At 39.5% G+C, this 20,249-nt stretch overlaps 1 protein-coding gene across 1 annotated transcript in view; it reads left to right on the forward strand.

The window, feature by feature from the left end:
- ELP3 (elongator acetyltransferase complex subunit 3) overlaps nt 1–20,249 on the forward strand; it is a 111,333-nt gene that overhangs the window by 58,510 nt on the left and 32,574 nt on the right. The window contains exon 11 of the mRNA XM_082843287.1: nt 18,262–18,352. Within this exon, the coding sequence (XP_082699413.1) occupies nt 18,262–18,352 (91 nt within the window). The remainder of the gene's footprint in view (nt 1–18,261; nt 18,353–20,249) is intronic.

The following is a 20,249-nucleotide window of genomic DNA, read 5'->3' on the forward strand; positions in this document are numbered from 1 at the left end:
CACCAGATGTCAGAGCTCAGTAGGGCGAGGAGGATGTGTCTGAGGGGTGTGGAGACGAGGACAGCAACACAGGGTCAGTAACTTGCAAGGGGTGGATCTAATAAGCAGATAATATTAAGGATAATGGGAGCTGGGTTTTCTGTTATCTGAAAAGGGAATGACAAATATGAAAAAGGAGAAAATTCGAATGTACCCCATGGTGTTTGGGAATAGGAGATACTGGTGTGAACTTGTGGTTTTCAACATATTGGTAGAGATAGAAATAATTGTAAATGTAACAAACGATAACAAATGCAATGGTGTGTGCACATGTCCTTTTCACAGTCTGTTTAATGGCCACGATTTTTGCAGTTTTGTGCTGTTTGTTGGTGATTTCACTGTTTAAAATGGCCTCTAAGCATAGTACTGAAGTGTTGTGTGTAGTGTTCCTGAGTGCAGGAAGGCTATGCTGTGCCTTACCTTATGGGGATTCCCTTGTGTGTTATTTGTTGTTTTTCCCTTGCTGCTTTTAATATGTTTTCTTTGTATTTAATTTTTGACAGTTTGATTAGAAAAGGCATGTGTTAGGTTAGCTTCATTCAGACATGAGCTATGAGCCATGAGTTTCATGATAATGAATAATCTGCCTATTTATTGAGAGAGAGAGAGAGAGACACCTTAAACAGAATACACATAAAGGAAGGTCATGTGTTGATCAGCTGATGGAAATGCTGTGACCGGAGGCTCACAGGAAGCTGGGATGGAGCCTAGGATTAGACAACAGTAAAGTGCCAATGTTAGTTTCCTGATTTTGATGGTTGTATTACTGTTATCCAAGAAAATATCCTTGTTGTAGGAAATACTTAGAGTATTCTGGGGGTATTGGGACATCTTGTTCCCAATTTACTTTCAAATATTATACTTCAGGAATATAGTTATTTGTACCACACTTGGGAATTTTTCTGTGACTTTGAGATTGTTTCAAAAACTTAATACAATAGAAACAAAGATGCAATAAGTAATACTAATAACAACAAAAGAAAAATAGTATTTGCATTTAACTCACTGGGGCAACCAGAGAACAGTGAAGACACTACTTCCCAGCAGCAGAGCAGGGTAACAGATACCACAGAATAGAAATTTCACAGCCATAGACACCATAGTTTTCCTACCAAGAGTAACAAGGCATAGATCACACGGGCAATCAGATGAAGAATTTGCATTCTCCCCATTCATTTTTAGCTTTAAATTTCTTCTTTTTTCTTTATACATCTTTATTGGAGTATAATTGCTTTACAATGGTGTGTTAGTTTCTGCTTTATAACAAAGTGAATCAGTTATACATATACATATGTTCCCATATCTCTTCCCTCTTGCGTCTCCCTCCCTCCCTCCCACCGTCCCTATCCCATCCCTCCAGACGGTCACAAAGCACCAAGCTGATCTCCCTGTGCTATGCGGCTGCTTCCCACTAGCTATCTACCTTACGTTTGGTAGTGTATACATGTCCATGCCTCTCTCTCGCTTTATCACAGCTTACCCTTCCCCCTCCCCATATCCTCAAGTCCATTTTCTAGTAGGTCTGTGTCTTTATTCCTGTCTTACCCCTAGGTTCTTCATGACATTTTTTTTCTTAAATTCCATATATATGTGTTAGCATACGGTATTTGTCTTTCTCTTTCTGACTTACTTCACTCTGTATGACAGACTCTAGGTCTGTCCACATTACAAATAGCTCAATTTCGTTTCTTTTTATGGCTGAGTAATATTCCATTATATATATGTGCCACATCTTCTTTATCCATTCATCCAATGATGGACACTTAGGTTGTTTCCATCTAAGGGCTACTGTAAATAGAGCTGCAGTGAACATTTTGGTACATGACTCTTTTTGAATTATGGTTTTCTCAGGGTATATGCCTAGTAGTGGGATTGCTGGGTCATATGGTAGGTCTATTTCTAGTTTTTTAAGGAACCACTGTTCTCCATAGTGGCTGTACCAATTCACATTCCCACCAGCAGTGCAAGAGTGTTCCCTTTTCTCCACACCGCCTCCAGCATTTATTGTTTCTAGATTTTTTGATGATGGCCATTCTGACTGGTGTGAGATGATATCTCATTGTAGTTTTGATTTGCATTTCTCTAATGATTAATGATGTTGAGCATTCTTTCATGTGTTTGTTGGCAATCTGTATATCTTCTTTGGAGAAATGTCTATTGACATCTTCTGCCCATTTTTGGATTGGGTTGTTTGTTGTTTTGTTATTGAGCTGCATGAGCTGCATATAAATTTTAGAGATTAATCCTTTGTCAGTTGCTTCATTTGCAAATATTTTCTCCCATTCTGAGGGTTGTCTTTTGGTCTTGTTTATGGTTTCCTTTGCTGTGCAAAAGCTTTGAAGTTTCATTAGTTCCCATTTGTTTATTTTTGTTTTCATTTCCATTTTTCTAGGAGGTGGGTCAAAAAGGATCTTGCTGTGATTTATGTCATAGAGTGTTCTGCCTATGTTTTCCTCTAAGAGGTTGATAGTTTCTGGCCCTACATTTAGGTCTTTAATCCATTTTGAGCTTATTTTTGTGTATGGTGTTAAGGAGTGATCTAATCTCATACTTTTAAATGTACCTGTCCAGTTTCCCTGGACAGGTACATTTCCCAGCACCCCTTATTGGAGAGGCTGTCCTTTCTCCACTGTACATTCCTGCCTCCTTTATCAAAGATAAGGTGACCATATGTGCGTAGGTTTATCTCTGGGATCTGTATCCTGTTCCATTGATCTATCTTTCTGTTTTTGTGCCAGTACTATACTCTCTTGATTACTGTAGCTTTGTAGTATAGTCTGAAGTCAGGGAGACTGATTCCTCCAGCTCTGTTTTTCTTTCTCAAGATTGCTTTGGCTATTCGGGGTCTTTTGTGTTTCCATACAAATTGTGAAATTTTTTGTTCTAGTTCTGTGAAAAATGCAGTGGTAGTTTGATAGGGATTGCACTGAATCTGTAGACTGCTTTGGGTAGTACAGTCATTTTCACAATGTTGATTCTTCCAATTCAAGAACATGGTATATCTCTCCATTTATTTGTATCATCTTTAATTTCTTTCATCAGTGTCTTATAATTTTCTGCATACAGGTCTTTTGTCTCCTTAGGTAGGTTTATTCCTAGATATTTTATTCTTTTTGTTGCAATGGTAAATGGGAGTGTTTTCTTGATTTTTCTTTCAGATTTTTCATCATTAGTGTATAGGAATGCCAGAGATTTCTGTGCATTAATCTTGTATCCTGCTACTTTACCGAATTCATTGATTAGCTCTAGTAGTTTTCTGGTAGCATCTTTAGGATTCTCTATGCATAGTATCATGTCAACTGCAAACAGTGACAGCTTTACTTCTTTTCCGATTTGCATTCCTTTTATTTATTTTTCTTCTCTGATTGCTGTGGCTAAAACTTCCAAAACTATGTTGAACAGTAGTGCAGAGAGTGGACAATCTTTTCTTGTTCCTGATCTTAGAGGAAATGGTTTCAGTTTTTCACCATTGAGAACCATGTTGGCTGTGGGTTTCTCATATATGGCCTTTATTATGTTGAGGAAAGTTCCCTCTATGCCTACTTTCTGCAGGGTTTTTATCATAAATGCGTGTTGAATTTTGTCAAAAGCTTTTTCTGCATCTACTGAGATGATCATATGGTTTTTCTCCTTCATTTTGTTAATACGGTGTATCACGTTGATTGATTTGCGTATACTGAAGAATCCTTGCATTCCTGGAATAAACCCTACTTGATTATGGTGTATGATCCTTTTGATGTGCTGTTGGATTCTGTTTGCTAGTATTTTGTTGAGGATTTTTGCATCTATGTTCATCAGTGATATTGGCCTGTAGTTTTCTTTCTTTGTGGCACCCTTGTCTGGTTTTGGTATCAAGGTGATGGTGGCCTCGTAGAATGAGTTTGGGAGTGTTCTTCCCTCTGCTATATTTTGGAAGAGTTTGAGAAGGATGGGTGTTAGCTCTTCTCTAAATGCTTGATAGAATTCGCCTGTGAAGCCATCTGGTCCTGGGCTTTTGTTTGTTGGAAGATTTTTAATCACAGTTTCAATTTCAGTGTTTGTGGTTGGTCTGTTCATATTTTCTATTTCTTCCTGATTCAGTCTTGGCAGGTTGTGCATTTCTAAGAATTTGTCCATTTCTTCCAGGTTGTCTATTTTATTGGCACAGAGTTGCTTGTAGTAACCTCTCATGATCTTTTGTATTTCTGCAGTGTCCATTGTTACTTCTTCTTTTTCATTTCTAATTCTATTGATTTGAGTCTTCTCCCTTTTTTTCTTGATGAGTCTGGCTAATGGTTTATCTATTTTGTTTATCTTCTCAAAGAACCAGCTTTTAGTTTTATTGATCTTTGCTATTGTTTCCTTCATTTCTTTTTCATTTATTTCTGATCTGATTTTTATGATTTCTTTCCTTCTGCTAACTTTGGGGTTTTTTTGTTCTTCTTTCTCTAATTGCTTTAGGTGCAAGGTTAGGTTGTTTATTCGAGATGTTTCCTGTTTCTTAAGGTAGGATTGTATTGCTATAAATTTCCCTCTTAGAACTGCTTTTGCTGCATCCCATAGGTTTGGAGTCGTCGTGTCTCCATTGTCACTTGTTTCTAGGTATTTTTTGATTTCCTCTTTGATTTCTTCAGTGATCACTTCGTTATTAAGTATTGTTTAGCTTCCATGTGTTTGTATTTTTTACAGATCTTTTCCTGTAATTGATATCTAGTCTCTTAGCGTTGTGGTCGGAAAAGATACTTGATACAATTTCACTTTTCTTAAATTTACCAAGGCTTGATTTGTGACTGAAGATATGATCTATCCTGCAAAATATTGCATGAGCACTTGAGAAAAATGTGTATTCTGTTATTTTCAGATGGGAATGTCCTATAAATATCAATTAAGTCCATCTTGTTTAATGTATCATTTAAAGCTTGTGTTTCCTTATTTATTTTCATTTTGGATGATCTGTCCATTGGTGAAAGTGGGGTGTTAAAGTCCCCTACTATGAATGTGTTACTGTTGATTTCCCCTTTTACGGCTGTTAGTATTTGCCTTATGTATTGAGGTGCTCATATGTTGGGTGCATAAATATTTACAATTGTTATATCTTCTTCTTGGATCGATCCCTTGATCATTATGTAGTGTCCTTCTTTGTCTCTTCTAATAGTCGTTATTTTAAAGTCTATTTTGTGTGATATGAGAATTGCTACTCCAGCTTTCTTTTGGTTTCCATTTGCATGGAATATCTTTTTCCATTCCCTTACTTTCAGTCTGTATGTGTCTCTCGGTCTGAAGTGGGTCTCTTGTAGGCAGCATATATATGGGTCTTGTTTTTGTATCCATTCAGCCAATCTGTTTCTTTTGGTGGGAGCGTTTAGTCCATTGACATTTAAGGTAATTATCGATATGTATGTTCCTATTCCCATTTTCTTAATTGTTTTGGGTTCATTATTGTAGGTCTTTTCCTTCTCTTGTGTTTCTTGCCTAGAGAAGTTCCTTTAGCATTTGTTGTAAAGCTGGTTTGGTGGTGCTGAACTCTCTCAGCTTTTGCTTGTCTGTAAAGGTTTTAATTTCTCCATCAAATCTGAGTGAGATCCTTGCTGGGTAGTAATCTTGATTGCAGCTTTTTCGCCTTTATCACTTTAAATATGTCCTGCCAGTCCCTTCTGGCTTGCAGAGTTTCTGCTGAAAGATCAGCTGTTAACCTTATGGGGATTCCCTTGTGTGTTATTTGTTGTTTTTCCCTTGCTGCTTTTAATATGTTTTCTTTGTATTTAATTTTTAACAGTTTGATTAATATGTGTCTTGGCGTATTTCTCCTTGGATTTATCCTGTATGGGACTGTGCTTCCTGGATTTGATTAACTATTTCCTTTCCCATATTAGGGAAGTTTTCAACTATAATCTCTTCAAATATTTTCTCAGTCCCTTTCTTTTTCTCTTCTTCTTCTGGAACCCCTATAATTCGAATGTTGGTGCGTTTAATGTTGTCCCAGAGGTCTCTGAGACTGTCCTCAGTTCTTTTCATTCTTTTTTCTTTATTCTGCTCTGCAGTAGTTATTTCCACTATTTTATCTTCCAGGTCACTTATCCGTTCTTCTGCCTCAGTTATTCTGCTATTGATCCCATCTAGAGTATTTTTAATTTCATTTATTGTATTGTTCATTGTTGCTTGTTTCATCTGTAGTTCTTCTAGGTCCTTGTTAAATGTTTCTTGCATTTTGTCTATTCTGTTTCCAAGATTTTGGATCATCTTTACTATCATTATTCTGAATTCTTTTTCAGGTAGACTGCCTATTTCCTCTTCATTTGTTAGGTCTGGTGGGTTTTTATCTTGCTCCTTCATCTGCTGTGTGTTTCTCTGTCTTCTCATTTTGCTTATCTTACTGTGTTTGGGGTCTCCTTTTTGCAGGCTGCAGGTTCGTAGTTCCCGTTGTTTTTGGTGTCTGTCCCCAGTGGCTAAGGTTGGTTCAGTGGGTTGTGTAGGCTTCCTGGTGGAGGGGACTAGTGCCTGTGTTCTGATGGATGAGGCTGGATCTTGTCTTTCTGGTGGGCAGGTCCACATCTGGTGTGTGTTTTGGGGTGTCTGTGGACTTATTATGATTTTAGGCAGCCTCTCTGCTAATGGGTGGGGTTGTGTTCCTGTCTTGCTAGTTGTTTGGCATAGGATGTCCAGCACTGTAGCTTGCTGGTCGTTGAGTGAAGCTGGGTGCTGGTGTTGAGATGGAGATCTCTGGGAGATTTTCGCCATTTGATATTATGTGGAGCTGGGAGGTCTCTTGTGGACCAGTGTCCTGAAGTTGGCTCTCCCACCTCAGAGGCACAGCACTGACACCTGGCTGCAGCACCAAGAGCCTTTCATCTACACGGCTCAGAATAAAAGGGGGAAAAAGTAGAATGAAAGAATTAGTAGAAGAAGAAAGAGAGAGAGAGAGGGAGGGAGGGAGGGAGGGAAGGAAGGAAAAAAAGAAAGAAAGAAGATAAAGTAAAATAAAATAAAGTTATTAAAATAAAAAATAATTATTAAGAAAAAAAATTTTTAATGGACGGATAGGACAAATGGTGGAAGCAAAACTATAAGACAAAATCTCACACGGAAGCATACACATACACACTCACAAAAAGAGGAAAAGGGGAAAAAATCATAAATCTTGCTCTCAAAGTCCACCTCCTCAGTTTGGGATGATTCGTTGTCTATTCATGTATTCCACAGATGCAGGGTACATCAAGTTGATTGTGGAGCTTTAATCCGCTGCTTCTGAGGCTGCTGGGAGAGATTTCCCTTTCTCTTCTTTGTTCTCACAGCTCCCAGGGGCTCAGCTTTGGATTTGGCCCCGCCTCTGCGTGTAGGTTGCCGGAGGGCGTCTGTTCTTCGCTCAGACAGGACGGGGTTAAAGGAGCCGCTGATTCGGGGGCTCTGGCTCACTCAGGCCGGGGGGAGGGAGGGGCACGGAGTGCGGGGCGAGCCTGTGGCAGCAGAGGCCGGCGTGACGTTGCACCAGCCTGAGGTGCGCCGTGCCTTCTCCCGGGGAAGTTGTCCCTGGATCCCGGGACCGTGGCAGTGGCGGGCTGCACAGGCTCCCCAGAAGGGGGGTGTGGATAGTGACCTGTGCTCGCACACAGGGTTCTTGGTGGCGGCAGCAGCAGCCTTAGCGTCTCATGCCCGTCTCTGTGGTCCGCGCTTTTAGCCGCAGCTCGCACCCTTCTCTGGAGCTCCTTGAAGCAGCACTCTTAATCCCCTCTCCTCACGCACCAGGAAACAAAGAGGGAAGAAAAAGTCTCTTGCCTCTTCGGCAGGTCCAGACTTTTACCCGTACTCCCGGCTAGCTGTGGTGCACTAACCCCCTGCAGGCTGTGTTCACACCGCCAACCCCAGTTCTCTCCCTGGGATCCGACCGAAGCCCGAGCCTCAGCTCCCAGCTCACCCGCCCCGGCGGGTGAGCAGACAAGCCTCTCGGCTGGTGAGTGCCGGTCGGCCCCGATCCTCTGTGCGGGAATCTCTCCGCTTTGCCCTCAGCACCCCTGTTGCTGTGCTCTCCTCCGCAGCTCCGAAGCTTCCCCCCTCCGCCACCCGCAGTCTCCGCCCGCGAAGGGGCTTCCTAGTGTATGGAAACCTTTCCTCCTTCACGGCTCCCTCCCACTGGTGCAGGTCCCGTCCCTGTTCTTTTGTCTCTGTTTTTTCTTTTTTCTTTTGCCCTACTCAGGTACGTGGGGAGTTACTTGCCTTTTGGGAGGTCTGAGGTCTTCTGCCAGCGTTCAGTAGGTGTTCTGTAGGAGTTGTTCCACGTGTAGATGTATTTCTGGTGTATCTGTGGGGAGGAAGGTGATCTCTGCGTCTTACTCTTTCGCCATCTTCCCCTCGTCCTCCTTTTGCTTTAAATTTCTTACTGCTGTAACCAGCGAGTCAAAAGCAACACAGACATTGCTGTAACATTAAAAGCTTAATTTTATAGGCGTTATGAAATGCCACTATGGGACATTATCCTGGCTTACCACCAACTGAAAAAATAAGGATTTCAAGAAAACAGGAGCAGCAAATATAGTCTCTATAGGAAAATTGTAAAGGGGCCATGACAGCAAGAATTAAGAATATGTATATTATACAACCAAAAGGGTGTACAAGGAGAAAGGCATGATATTATGGATAACGAACATGAGGCTGATTAAAGACACCTCCCTGTTCCCAGTTCTCCTGTCATGACCCCATTGCAGCCCTCTGGAGAGCTGTCCTTGTTCACATAGTACACTTAACAGTTAATAACAATTTGGTAGCTGTGTTCTGACAAAACGGCTTCATATCTCTGCATAAAAACTTTATGCTCCATTTACTGATGTTTTTAAAGTTATATTCAGATATAGTTGGAACTTGGTATATCTGGACTTCTAGAAAGAAACTTGTATCGAGGGCTTGATGGTAAAATGTTGAAAAAGAAGTGCTAAGGAAAGTGTTAATGGGTAACTCAAGGTTTACATACAGATGTGTACAAGAGAAGGCTGAGTGTTTAGACAGTGTTCAGGGGCTGAGAAACCTTTTGAGTTGGGAAAAGAGAATCGCAGTGTTTCTTCTATCTTCAATTTTAAACTTTTAGAACGATTCTGAAAATGTAGAAAACTGATAGTGGTCTAGAAGTGCAGTTAAGTACCCTCACTCTATTAATTTGGAAGCAGTTGGTTATGTCTTGCTGGAAAGAAGCCATTGGCAAAGCAAAAAGCCTCCTCTTAGGGTGTTTAATCCAGGTGATTTTAATAAGTATAGTTAATTTTTGCTTTAAATCATAGTAAAGGAAAATCATGTGTGTCTTTTTGTTCTGTGCCTTTAGAAAATCTGGCTATCTCTATGTTGGTTCACCTAGTGACAGCTTCTACTAATTACAAGCAACTTGCTTAGTGTTCACTAGCAAATCTAAACTTATGCATGGAGGAGAAGATTTTAGGAATTATTTTCTAGACAGGTTTCAGAAGGAAGGAACAAAGGAAGGAAAATGGGAGGGAAGATATTTCAAGTGAGAACACAGTGTTTTACACTTGTCTTTTTTTAAAAAAAACACTATAATTTACTATTAGATTACCTGATATTTTTTTAATTGGCCATTTTCCCCACCCCACCCCCCTTTTTTTTCTTAATTAATTTACACTTTAAATTTTATGACAGTTGAGTCAATACCATTTTACGGGTGTTTTTATGAAGTAGCATCCCAATAGATGATTCTGTATTGCAGCCCTGAAGGGTGCAGTCAATGATTAAATGTAAAATTCTGTCCAGGCACATGATGGAGCCACATTAAACTGCTGGTGCCCACAGGCTGTGTAACAGCTGTCTGCCTTGATGTGATTTTTTTAAATCACTGTGAAGCATTAGAATAGAATACCAATTTGCAGCCAAAAGATGCTTCTGAAGTGCAAGAAACCTCAGACCAAAAAAGCTCTAGACAGCATTTTGAAAGGCTTTTGATGAGCAGATTGCAAATATTAGTGCCTGTAAGCTTGAAAATGTTACCTGTGAAATAGAAAAGTGAATATTTTTGAATGTAGTATCTCTTCAAGCCAAGAAAGTGAAACAAATGGAAAAACCTAGAAATAATTTTAAGTCCCACCTAGATGGATGTATCAAGTTCAGATGGTCAGTAATCTTACCTGGGTTTTGAACTCCTAGGAGTCTGTAACAGTGTCTATTTATATATTCCAAATTGCTTAATATACTACTTTGCACATAGAAGATGCTCAACATATATAGAACTCTCTCTCTTCATTTTTAGTGAAAAAAACTTTATCACTGAAAGTGGAGGTTGCCACATTTCTATTCCCTAATGAGGAAAAACTCCTGTCTGGTACACTCCAGGCATTTCACTGCCAAAGACCATTAAAGCCATATTGCATTTGTAGTGACAGACATAAATTTAAGGACATTTATGAACTGTCAGCATCATTATAAAGCCCTGTGTTACCAGGTCCACACTGACTTGTGCTTTGGGGTAGTCAGTGCCAGCTTCAGGGACATGCAACCTGTGTAGTCTCATAGGTCTTTAACTTGGCCTAATGCTCTGCTCTCACTGTCTTGAAACCATTAATAATTTTTTCAGAAGAGGCCCCCTGTTCTCCTTTTGCACTAGGCACCACAAATTATTAGCTAGCCCTGCTGGTAATTCTGTCTTTCTGTCATATAGTTCTGCTTAACAACACCATATGATAAAACCTAGACCTTAGAGAGTTTACTTGTATTGAAAATTTTAGTGTCTTTTAAAAGTACCGGTTCACAAGAGATCACTGAGGAAATCAAAAATACCTAGAAACAAATCACAATGAAAACACGAGGACCCAAAACTTATGGGATGCAGCAAAAGCAGTTCTAAGAGGGAAGTTTATAGCAATACAATCCTACCTCAAAAAACAAGAAACATCTCAAACGACCTAACCGTACACTTAAAGCAATTAGAGAAAGAAGAACAAAAAAAAAACCCAAAGTTAGCAGAAGGAAAGAAATCATAAAGATCAGTTCAGAAATAAATGAAAAAGAAATGAAGGGAACGATAGCAAAGATCAATAAAACTAAAAGCTGGTTGTTTGAGAAGATAAACAAAATTGACAAACCATTAGCCAGACTCAAGAAATAAAGCGAGAGGACTCAAATCAATAGAATAGAAATGAAAAAGGAAAAGTAACAACTGACACTGCAGAAATACAAAAGATCATGAGAGATTACTACAGGCAACTATATGCCAATAAAATGGACAACCTGGAAGAAATGGACAAATTCTTGGAAAAGCACAACTTGCCAAGACTGAATCAGGAGGACAATATAAACAGACCGATCACAAGCACTGAAATTGAGACTGTGATTAAAAATCTTCCAACAAACAAAAGCCCAGGACCAGATGGCTTCACAGGCGAATTCTTTCAAACATTTAGAGAAGAGATAACATCAATCCTTCTCAAACTCTTCCAAAATATAGCAGAGGGAGGAACACTGAAACTCATTCTACGAGGCCACCATCACCCTGATATCAAAATCAGACAAAGATGTCACAAAGAAAGAAAACTACAGGCCAGTATCACTGATGAACACAGATGCAAAAATGCTCAACAGAATACTAGCAAACAGAATCCAACAGCACATTAAAAGGATCATACACCATGATCAAGTGGGGTTTATCCCAGGAATGCAAGGATTCTTCAGTATATGCAGATCAGTCAATGTGATAAACCATATTAACAAACCGAAGGAGAAAAACCATATGATCATCTCAATAGATGCAGAAAAAACTTTCGACAAAATTCAACACGCATTTATGATAAAAAAAACCCTGCAGAAAGTAGGCATAGAAGGAACTTACCTCAACATAATAAAGGCCATATATGACAAACCCACAGCCAACATGGTTCTCAATGGTGAAAAACTGAAACCATTTCCTCTAAGACCAGGAACAAGACAAGGTTGTCCACTCTCAGCACTATTGTTCAACATAGTTTTGGAAGTTTTATCCACAGCAATCAGAGAAGAAAATAAATGAAAGGAATACAAATCGGAAAAGAAGTAAAGCTGTCACTGTTTGCAGTTGACATGATACTATGCATAGAGAATCCTAAAGATGCTACCAGAAAACTACTAGAGCTAATCAATGAATTCGGTAAAGTAGCAGGATACAAAATTAATGCACAGAAATCTCTGGCATTTCCTATACACTAGTGATGAAAAATCTGAAAGAAAATTTAAGAAAACACTCCCATTTACCACTGCAACAAAAAGAATAAAATATCTAGGAATAAACCTACCTAAGGAGACAAAAGACATGTATGCAAAAAACTATAAGACACTGATGAAAGAAATTAAAGATGATACAAACAGATGGAGAGATATACCATATTCTTGGTTTGGAAGAATCAACATTGTGAAAATGACTATACTACCCAAAGCAATCTACAGATTCAGTGCAATCCCTGTCAAGCTACCAAAGGCATTTTTCACAGAACTAGAACAGAAAATTTTACAATTTGTATGGAAATGCAAAAGACCCCGAATAGCCAAAGCAATCTTGAGAAAGAAAAACGGAGCTGGAGGAATCAGGCTACCTGACTTCAGACTATACTGCAAAGCTACAGTAATCAAGACAGTATGGTACTGGCACAAAAACAGAAAGATAGATCAATGGAACAGGATACAAAGCCCAGAGATAAACCCACGCAAATATGGTCACTGTATCTGTGACAAAGGAGGCAAGAATATACAATGGAAAAAGGACAGCCTGTTCAATAAATGGTGCTGGGAAAACTGGACAGCTACATGTAAAAGAATGAAATTAGAACACTCCCTAACACCATACACAAAAATAAACTCAAAATGGATTAAAGGGGCTTCCCTGGTGGCGCAATGGTTGAGAGTCCACCTGCCGATGCAGGGGACACGGGTTCATGCCCCAGTCCGGGAAGATCCCACATGCCACAGAGCGGCTAGGCCCATGAGCCATGGCCGCTGAGCGTGCGTGTCCGGAGCCTGTGCTCCGCAACGGGAGAGGCCACAACAGTGAGAGGCCCGTGTACCGCAAAAAAAAAAAAAAAAAGGATTAAATTTAAATTTAAGGCCAGACACTATAAAACTCTTAGAGGAGAAACATAGAGCACTCTATGACATAAATCACAGCAAGATCCTTTTTGACCCACCTCCTAGAGAAATGGAAATAAGAACAAAAATAAACAAATGGGACCTAATGAACCTTAAAAGCTTTTGCACAGCAAAGGAAACCATAAACAAGGCGAAAAGACCACCCTCAGAATGGAAGAAAATATTTGCAAATGAAGCAACTGACAAAGAATTCTTCTCCAAAATATACCAGCAGCTCATACAGCTCAATATCAAAAAACAAACAACGCAATCCAAAATGGGCAGAAGACCTAAATAGACATTTCTCCAAAAAAGATATACAGATTGTCAACAAACACATGAAAGGGTGCTCAACATCACTAATCATTAGAGAAATGCAAATCAAAACTACAATGAAGTATCACCTCACACCAGTCAGAATGGCCATCATCAGAAAACATACAAACAATAACTGCTGGAGAGGGTGTGGAGAAAAGGGAACCCTCTTGCACTGTTGGTGGGAATGTGAACTGATACAGCCACTATGGAGAACAGTTTGGAAGTTCCTTAAAAAACTAAAAATAGGGCTTCCCTGGTGGCACAGTGGTTGAGAGTCCGCCTGCCAATGCAGGGGACACGGGTTCGTGCCCCTGTTCTGGAAGATCCCACATGCAGCGGAGCGGCTAGGCCCGTGAGCCATGGCCGGTGAGCCTGCGCATCTGGAGCCTGTGCTCTGCAGTGGGCGAGGCCACAGCAGTGAGAGGCCCGTGTACTGCAAAAAAAAAAAAAACTATAAATAGAACTACCATATGACCCAGCAATCCTACTACTGGGCATATACCCGGAGAAACCCATAATTCAAAAAAGAGTCATGTACCACAGTGTTCATTGCAGCTCTGTTTACAGTAGCCAGGACATGGAAGTAACCTAAGTGTCCATTGACAGATGAATGGATAAAGAAGATGTGGCACATAAATACAGTGGAATATTACTCAGCCATAAAAAGAAACGAAAGTGAGTTATTTGTAGTGAGGTGGATGGACAGAGTGAAGCAAGGCAGAAAGAGAAAAATAAATACTGTATGCTAACACATATATATGGAGTTTAAAAAAAAATGATTCTGAATAACCTAGGGGCAGGACAGGAATAAAGACGCAGACGTAGAGAATGGACTTGAGGACACGGGGAGGGGGAAGGGTAAGCTGGAACAAAGTGAGAGAGTGGCATGGACTTACTTGTACTACCAAATGTAAAATAGCTAGTGGGAAGCAGCCGCATAGCACAGGGAGATCAGCTTGGTGCTTTGTGACCACCTAGAGGGGTGGGATAGGGAGGGTGGGAGGGAGACGCAAGAGGGAGGAGATATGGGGATATATGTATACATATAGCTGATTCACTTTGTTATACAGCAGAAACTAACACACCATTGTAAAGCAATTATACTCCAATAAAGATGTTAAAAAAAAAAAAAAGGACCGGTTCATTATTAAAAATACTTGTAGAGCCCATCTTCCTTTCCCTTCATCTCCCCTTCCCATCACCTCCAGAGGCAGTGCCACAGAGGTGTTGAGAGCAGCATGCCTGGCATCTGAAGAGATGTAGAGTAATAGTGAGCGCAGAGGTGTCACCAAGCGTAGTTGGGAGATTGGTTATACTGAGCAAATAAGTTGTTTGATTTAGCAAACAAATAAATATACTAAAGATAAGGAAGCCAGGTTTCTCACTGTCCAAAGGGATTTACAGACATTGAAGCTGAAAAGAACACTGAGGCACTGGATTAGAATTGAAAGCTGAAAAGAACACTGAGGCACTGGGTTAGAATTGTAATTATCAGCATGATTTCACAGCTTTTTAAATTTGTATGTAGCAACGGTTATAATGTTTATATATTTGAATATATGAATATAAATATATATATACATATGTGTATACATACATAAATTTCTTAGTTGTGTACACTGAAAGGGTCTAGAGGCAATGATACCTCAATAGTAATGAGCACAATGAGTGCTCAGATCTTGGTTTCTAAATACCACCCTCCACTAAAAGGAATCAGCGATGCTTGGATAAGTGGCCAATTCTAGGACTGGGGCAGCAAACATATAAGATCAACGTGTAACATCATGTTGTTCCAGAAAGTAAAGAAATATTCAAAGAATGGTGGGAACATGTCAAAAGGACCCCAAAGCCAGCCTGAATGCATGCCCACTGACCAAATCTAATGTAAGCAACAAAATAAATACTGTTAATATCAGATTACAGCTCATTGAATAAAGTAGAAATCTATGCATTTATAAATAAATGAATAAATAGAGAAGGGAACATTCTTCCTTAATATACAAGCTTAACTAATAAATGCAGAAGGGATGGTAGAAATAGATAATCACCATTGATGTCTATTATACGGACGGTGATACAGAAGGAGTCATTGGTGGATGCTAGACTGGTAGTTGGAGGCTTGGAGAGGAACAGGATATTGGCATGATGCAGTGTACTTGTTTCAGCTCTCATACTGTAACAAGTGTCCTTTCACAGTCCATTTAATAACACACTTTTCACATTTTTATGCTTTTTGTTGATTTTGCTGTTTAAAATAGCCCCCACATGTAGTGCCGAGGTGCTGTCTATTTAGTGTTCCTCAGTACAAGAAGGCTGTGATGTGTCTTACAAAGAAAATGAATGTGTTAGATAAGCTTCATTGCAGCATGAATTATAGTGCTATTGGCCACAAGTGCAATGTTACCGAATCAATTCTGTGTTAAATAAAGTGTTTTTAGCTAGAAACCCACATAAAACAAGGTTACATGTTGATCAGTTGGAGAAAATGGACTAAAGGCTCACAGGAACCTAACCCTGCATTTTCCATAGGAGCAGTGCTTCACTGTTTGCTAATTCAGTGTTCATGGCACATTATAGGACTTCACTGCCACGAATAACAAGAATCAGATGTATCTCGTGTAATGGGTACTGCCGAAACCGATAAGTGTCGTTTCAGGGGGGCCCCAAGGAGCCCGGTCTTTTATGTCTCAGCACAGAAAGAATTCAGCGAGAGTCAAAGTGATAGATAAGCAGTGATTTATTAGAATAGAATAGGATGCTTGTGAGGCTTACAAGCGGCTGGGCAAGAAGGTGCTGCGCCCTGAGAACTTAGTGGGCTACAGTTTTGTAATCAAAGGAAAAGTGGGGAGGGTGAAAAGACCACCTTCTTCCTCATTCTTGAGTAGACGTCATGCTTCCATCATCAGCTCCTCCTCCAGATTGGGCAGGGGAGTTTTCTTGTCCCTACATGGTCAAGCCAGGACTGTCATGGCACTATGGAAAAATTATTTCAGGTCTTTCACTTTGAAATGTCACCTTTCCATAAAGTACTGTTTTTTATGTGTGCAGAGAGCATGTCCTAGGGATCATTAACTTACTGAGCTCACTGGGCAGGATGTGGGTCTCATGTCACCATTGTTTTTATTGTTTTGGGGCTTGTCTCATGCATGGGTTTTGTTGCTAAGCAGGCCTGCTTGGCTTTGTGGTTAAGCAAACCTGCTTTCTTGAATGACCATTAACTTACAGGGGTCTCCCATACTTTTTTCTTTACTTACAATCCCCTAGTGGGACTAACTGTTTAATTGCCTAATTTGTCCCTTTACTTTGTCCCTATCACTAACAGTGGTTGCCATTGGTTTTATCAGATTAATTTCACATGATGTATAACAGTGTTCAAAATTTTACTCTGTTGTGAAACTATACATATGTATTTGTGAGTGATATATAAAAAATTTCAGGGTTAAAAGGGACATGTGGAAGACTAACTTTGACTTATATAATATGAAATAGTAAAATATTTAAAACAGTTGTTTGTGCATTTCTTGTTAAAATAAACTATACTTTTTAGTTGACTAGCCTTCTTTCGGTTTCATCTGCTTACTGATTTAAGATGAATTTGATTTTAAGAAATTATAGTTCCAAAAATAGAAAGTTTATTTTACTAGAAAGTATAAGTAAACCATATCTATTAACTAATCACTCTAAAATATGTTTTTTATGTTGCTCTCACTTTGAACTCCTTGGTATGTCTTTCTCTTAAAGAATTTTGGCTTATCAGTGCTTTATAGTTGCTTCCAGAGCCTGATAGATTTATTGTGTATAGTTTTTAATGCTTATCAGTTGGCTTTTGATACTTTCTTGAGTGATTGGGGAATATCTTATTAGAATCAAATAGATGAATTAGCTAATTTTATTTACTTAACATTTGGAGGGATAAGTGAAAAGAGAAGGAAAAGACTCACGCTGATTCAAAAGCAAAAATGAGAAGAAAAGATAAATGACATATTCTTCAAGTCTTCTAATCAACCAAATATTAGACAAAAGAAATTAGACAAAAGAAATTGGGGATTTGTCTTTAAACTGGAGATGTGCTGAGCATATTCTTACTTTAGGGGTTTTTTTTAAACTGTCTTTAGATACTGATTTTTGTCTAGAAGGGATAGTGGGGGCTGCTAAAATGAAACTCATAATTTCAACTTTTGCTTGACATTTCCTTGGTGCTGGGCACTTTACACTATATTAATGCCAGGAAAAAAATTTTATCTACTCTCATCTTTAGGCAAGTTCTTATTCTTCGAATGCAGAGTCACTTCTAATTTAGATTTTTAGGAAATGGGAAAAAATTTGTTCTTTGAGACCAGTTGTCTAAGCCAGGCTTTTGTGCTTCCTGGTTACTTGTCATTCAGCAACTGTATGGGAAAGTGTTTGTAAGCTATAAATCAGTGTGTTAATAATAATTTTTATTTCTCCTCTGAAATTGGACTTTGTAAAAACTTTGTAAAAAACAGTTTTATTTCTTGTTTTGTTTAGTACAGATGTCTGTCTCTTCAGCCAAAAATCATTACTAATGGTTATTGGGCATTTGTTTTGTACTTTGTAATCTTATAAAGTGTTTTCATCAGACGTTTCTTAGAAAAACCCTGAGTGATAGGTGAAAGTCATAATTTCATAGATGGGAAAACTGGGAGGTAGAAAAGCGGTGAACCTTGCTTTTGGGTCAGAATATTCAACCTCTGCTTTCCTGGTCGGTTTTGAGGTGGGGAAGGGGTGGTTTTGTTCTTTTTGTTTTTTTAAATATCCCTGCCTTTTACTGCTGTAGAGAGTGACTTATATTTTACAACAGCTGATGTTTTTCTCCTACAGAGATATTCCAATGCCCTTAGTCAGCTCAGGAGTAGAGCATGGTAACTTGAGAGAGCTGGCATTTGCAAGAATGAAAGACCTTGGAATACAGGTAAGAGTCTGACCATAACTGTTGAGATCAAAGTAGTCTGAGACGCGAAAACCTGTGATACTATCACATTACAAACTTACAGGTTTGGTCAAAAAGCTTTCATGTATTGAAGCCATTCTTACTGTATAACACATTGAAATTGAAGCTAGTGGTTGCAAAGTCTGCATCCTATCCCCTACACCCCTCTGCTTTCTTCTAAAAGAGCGTAGGTTTGTCAATTTAATGGTTGTTTTTCCTGCCTTCTCAGATTGCCAACTATGTGTTCAACTCCTTTTTTTAAAAAACTTTTTTTTTTGTTTTGAAGTATTGGGTGTTCAATTCTTGACTAGTGGTTAGAGAAGAATACAACCATTGAAGAAACAAGGCTTACATACTGAAATAATTAGCAATGTTATTGCTCAGATATACCAGTCTCCCTCGCCCTGCCCCACCCCCATGTCTATTCACTCACTCATTTATTTCACAAATATTTACTAAACACCTCCTTTCTGCTTTCCCTGAAAGAGCCCAGGAATCTGCAATTTGACAGTCTGTAGATGATTCTGAAATCACGATAAGGTTTGAAACTCAGTGCCCTAGGAGCTATTTCTCAGAGCTGCTAAAGAGAAAAGGCCAGGAGGGTGTCTAGGCCTGAGCACTGATTCCTGGCCTCTGCCTTCAAAGATTCTCGTTCACTCCATCTGGGATGGAGCTGTGGGAGGTTCTCATGCACAGTGCAAACATGGACCCCACTTCGAAAGATGTCGTTGAGAGGACTGCATATCATGTTTGTGGACCTACCCAAAACATTTTGTCCTCTGTCAATATATTATGGAGAAAATTTTTCAGAAAGTTGTTTGTCCGTAGGAGAATTTGTGAACATTATGGCTTATTCTACCCTCCCCCCCCCAAAAATTTCAGTTCTAGAAAAACAGCAAATGTATGTACAGTAATGAAAGCCCCAAACAAGAGCGTGTGCCTGCTCAGCCTCCCAGTCCCTGCCTGTCCTTGTCGTCCAGCTCCTCCTCCTGAGAATACCACTGCCCAGTGACCCACCCGGCCTGCTCAGCCTGCTGACCTCATCAACCAGGCACTGTTTTTAACCCTGTACCCCTCTTAATCCGTGATAGCCTGTTGTAAGGTAAACTGGGATTGAGTCTAAAGACTGGAATGCAGTCACACCGAAAGACATCCAGTTCACATAGGCAGTGTCTTTACTAGAAAATAAGCACACACCAATCTCTGCCTTAAAAAGCATTCCCCTCCCCTCCAAAAACAAAGAAAAAAGCATGCAAGTGTTCATTAAAAGTATGTAATATGGGTTCCCGGGGCATGGAAATAGCTTAGTTCTTTTAGAACTGAATAATGAACTCTTATTTTTCTCATGGAATTCCATCCATATATATACTAAATATACTATTAGTAGTATAGCTGCATGACATCATCAGATTTCCTATGGCAGTCTTTTCTCACTGATGGAAAATGTTAGAATCCTGGAAATAATTTTTACAGTTCTATAGGGGAAAATATACCATAGGGCATATAATAGTTACTGTAATTATAAATGTCAGGCTGTGTAGCCTGCACACTGGGTTGTGGAATAGGAGCAAGAGTTACATCACATAGCTTGGCCGTGCAGACCAGGCACTGCTTCCGTATCATCCACAGGCAGCTTTGTGCTTCCAAGGGACACTCAAAGAGCCAATCTGTGACTGTGGTTCAGATTGTATAATAAATAGCTCAAGGTTCTTTCTTTCCATTCTTCTTCCTTCCCTTCCTTCCTCCCTCCCATCCTTTCTTCCACAGAGCCCTTCTCTGCAAAAAACACCAGTCTTAGCTTCCCTCTTTCTGACATTCCTAAAATGATACAAATATGGTGATGCTAAAAATGTTAACTGCCATAAAATGGTGAAGGTTT

Source organism: Leucopleurus acutus (genome assembly GCF_964270905.1).
Source record: "Leucopleurus acutus genome assembly, chromosome: 7".
Taxonomy (NCBI): Eukaryota; Metazoa; Chordata; class Mammalia; order Artiodactyla; family Delphinidae; genus Leucopleurus; species Leucopleurus acutus.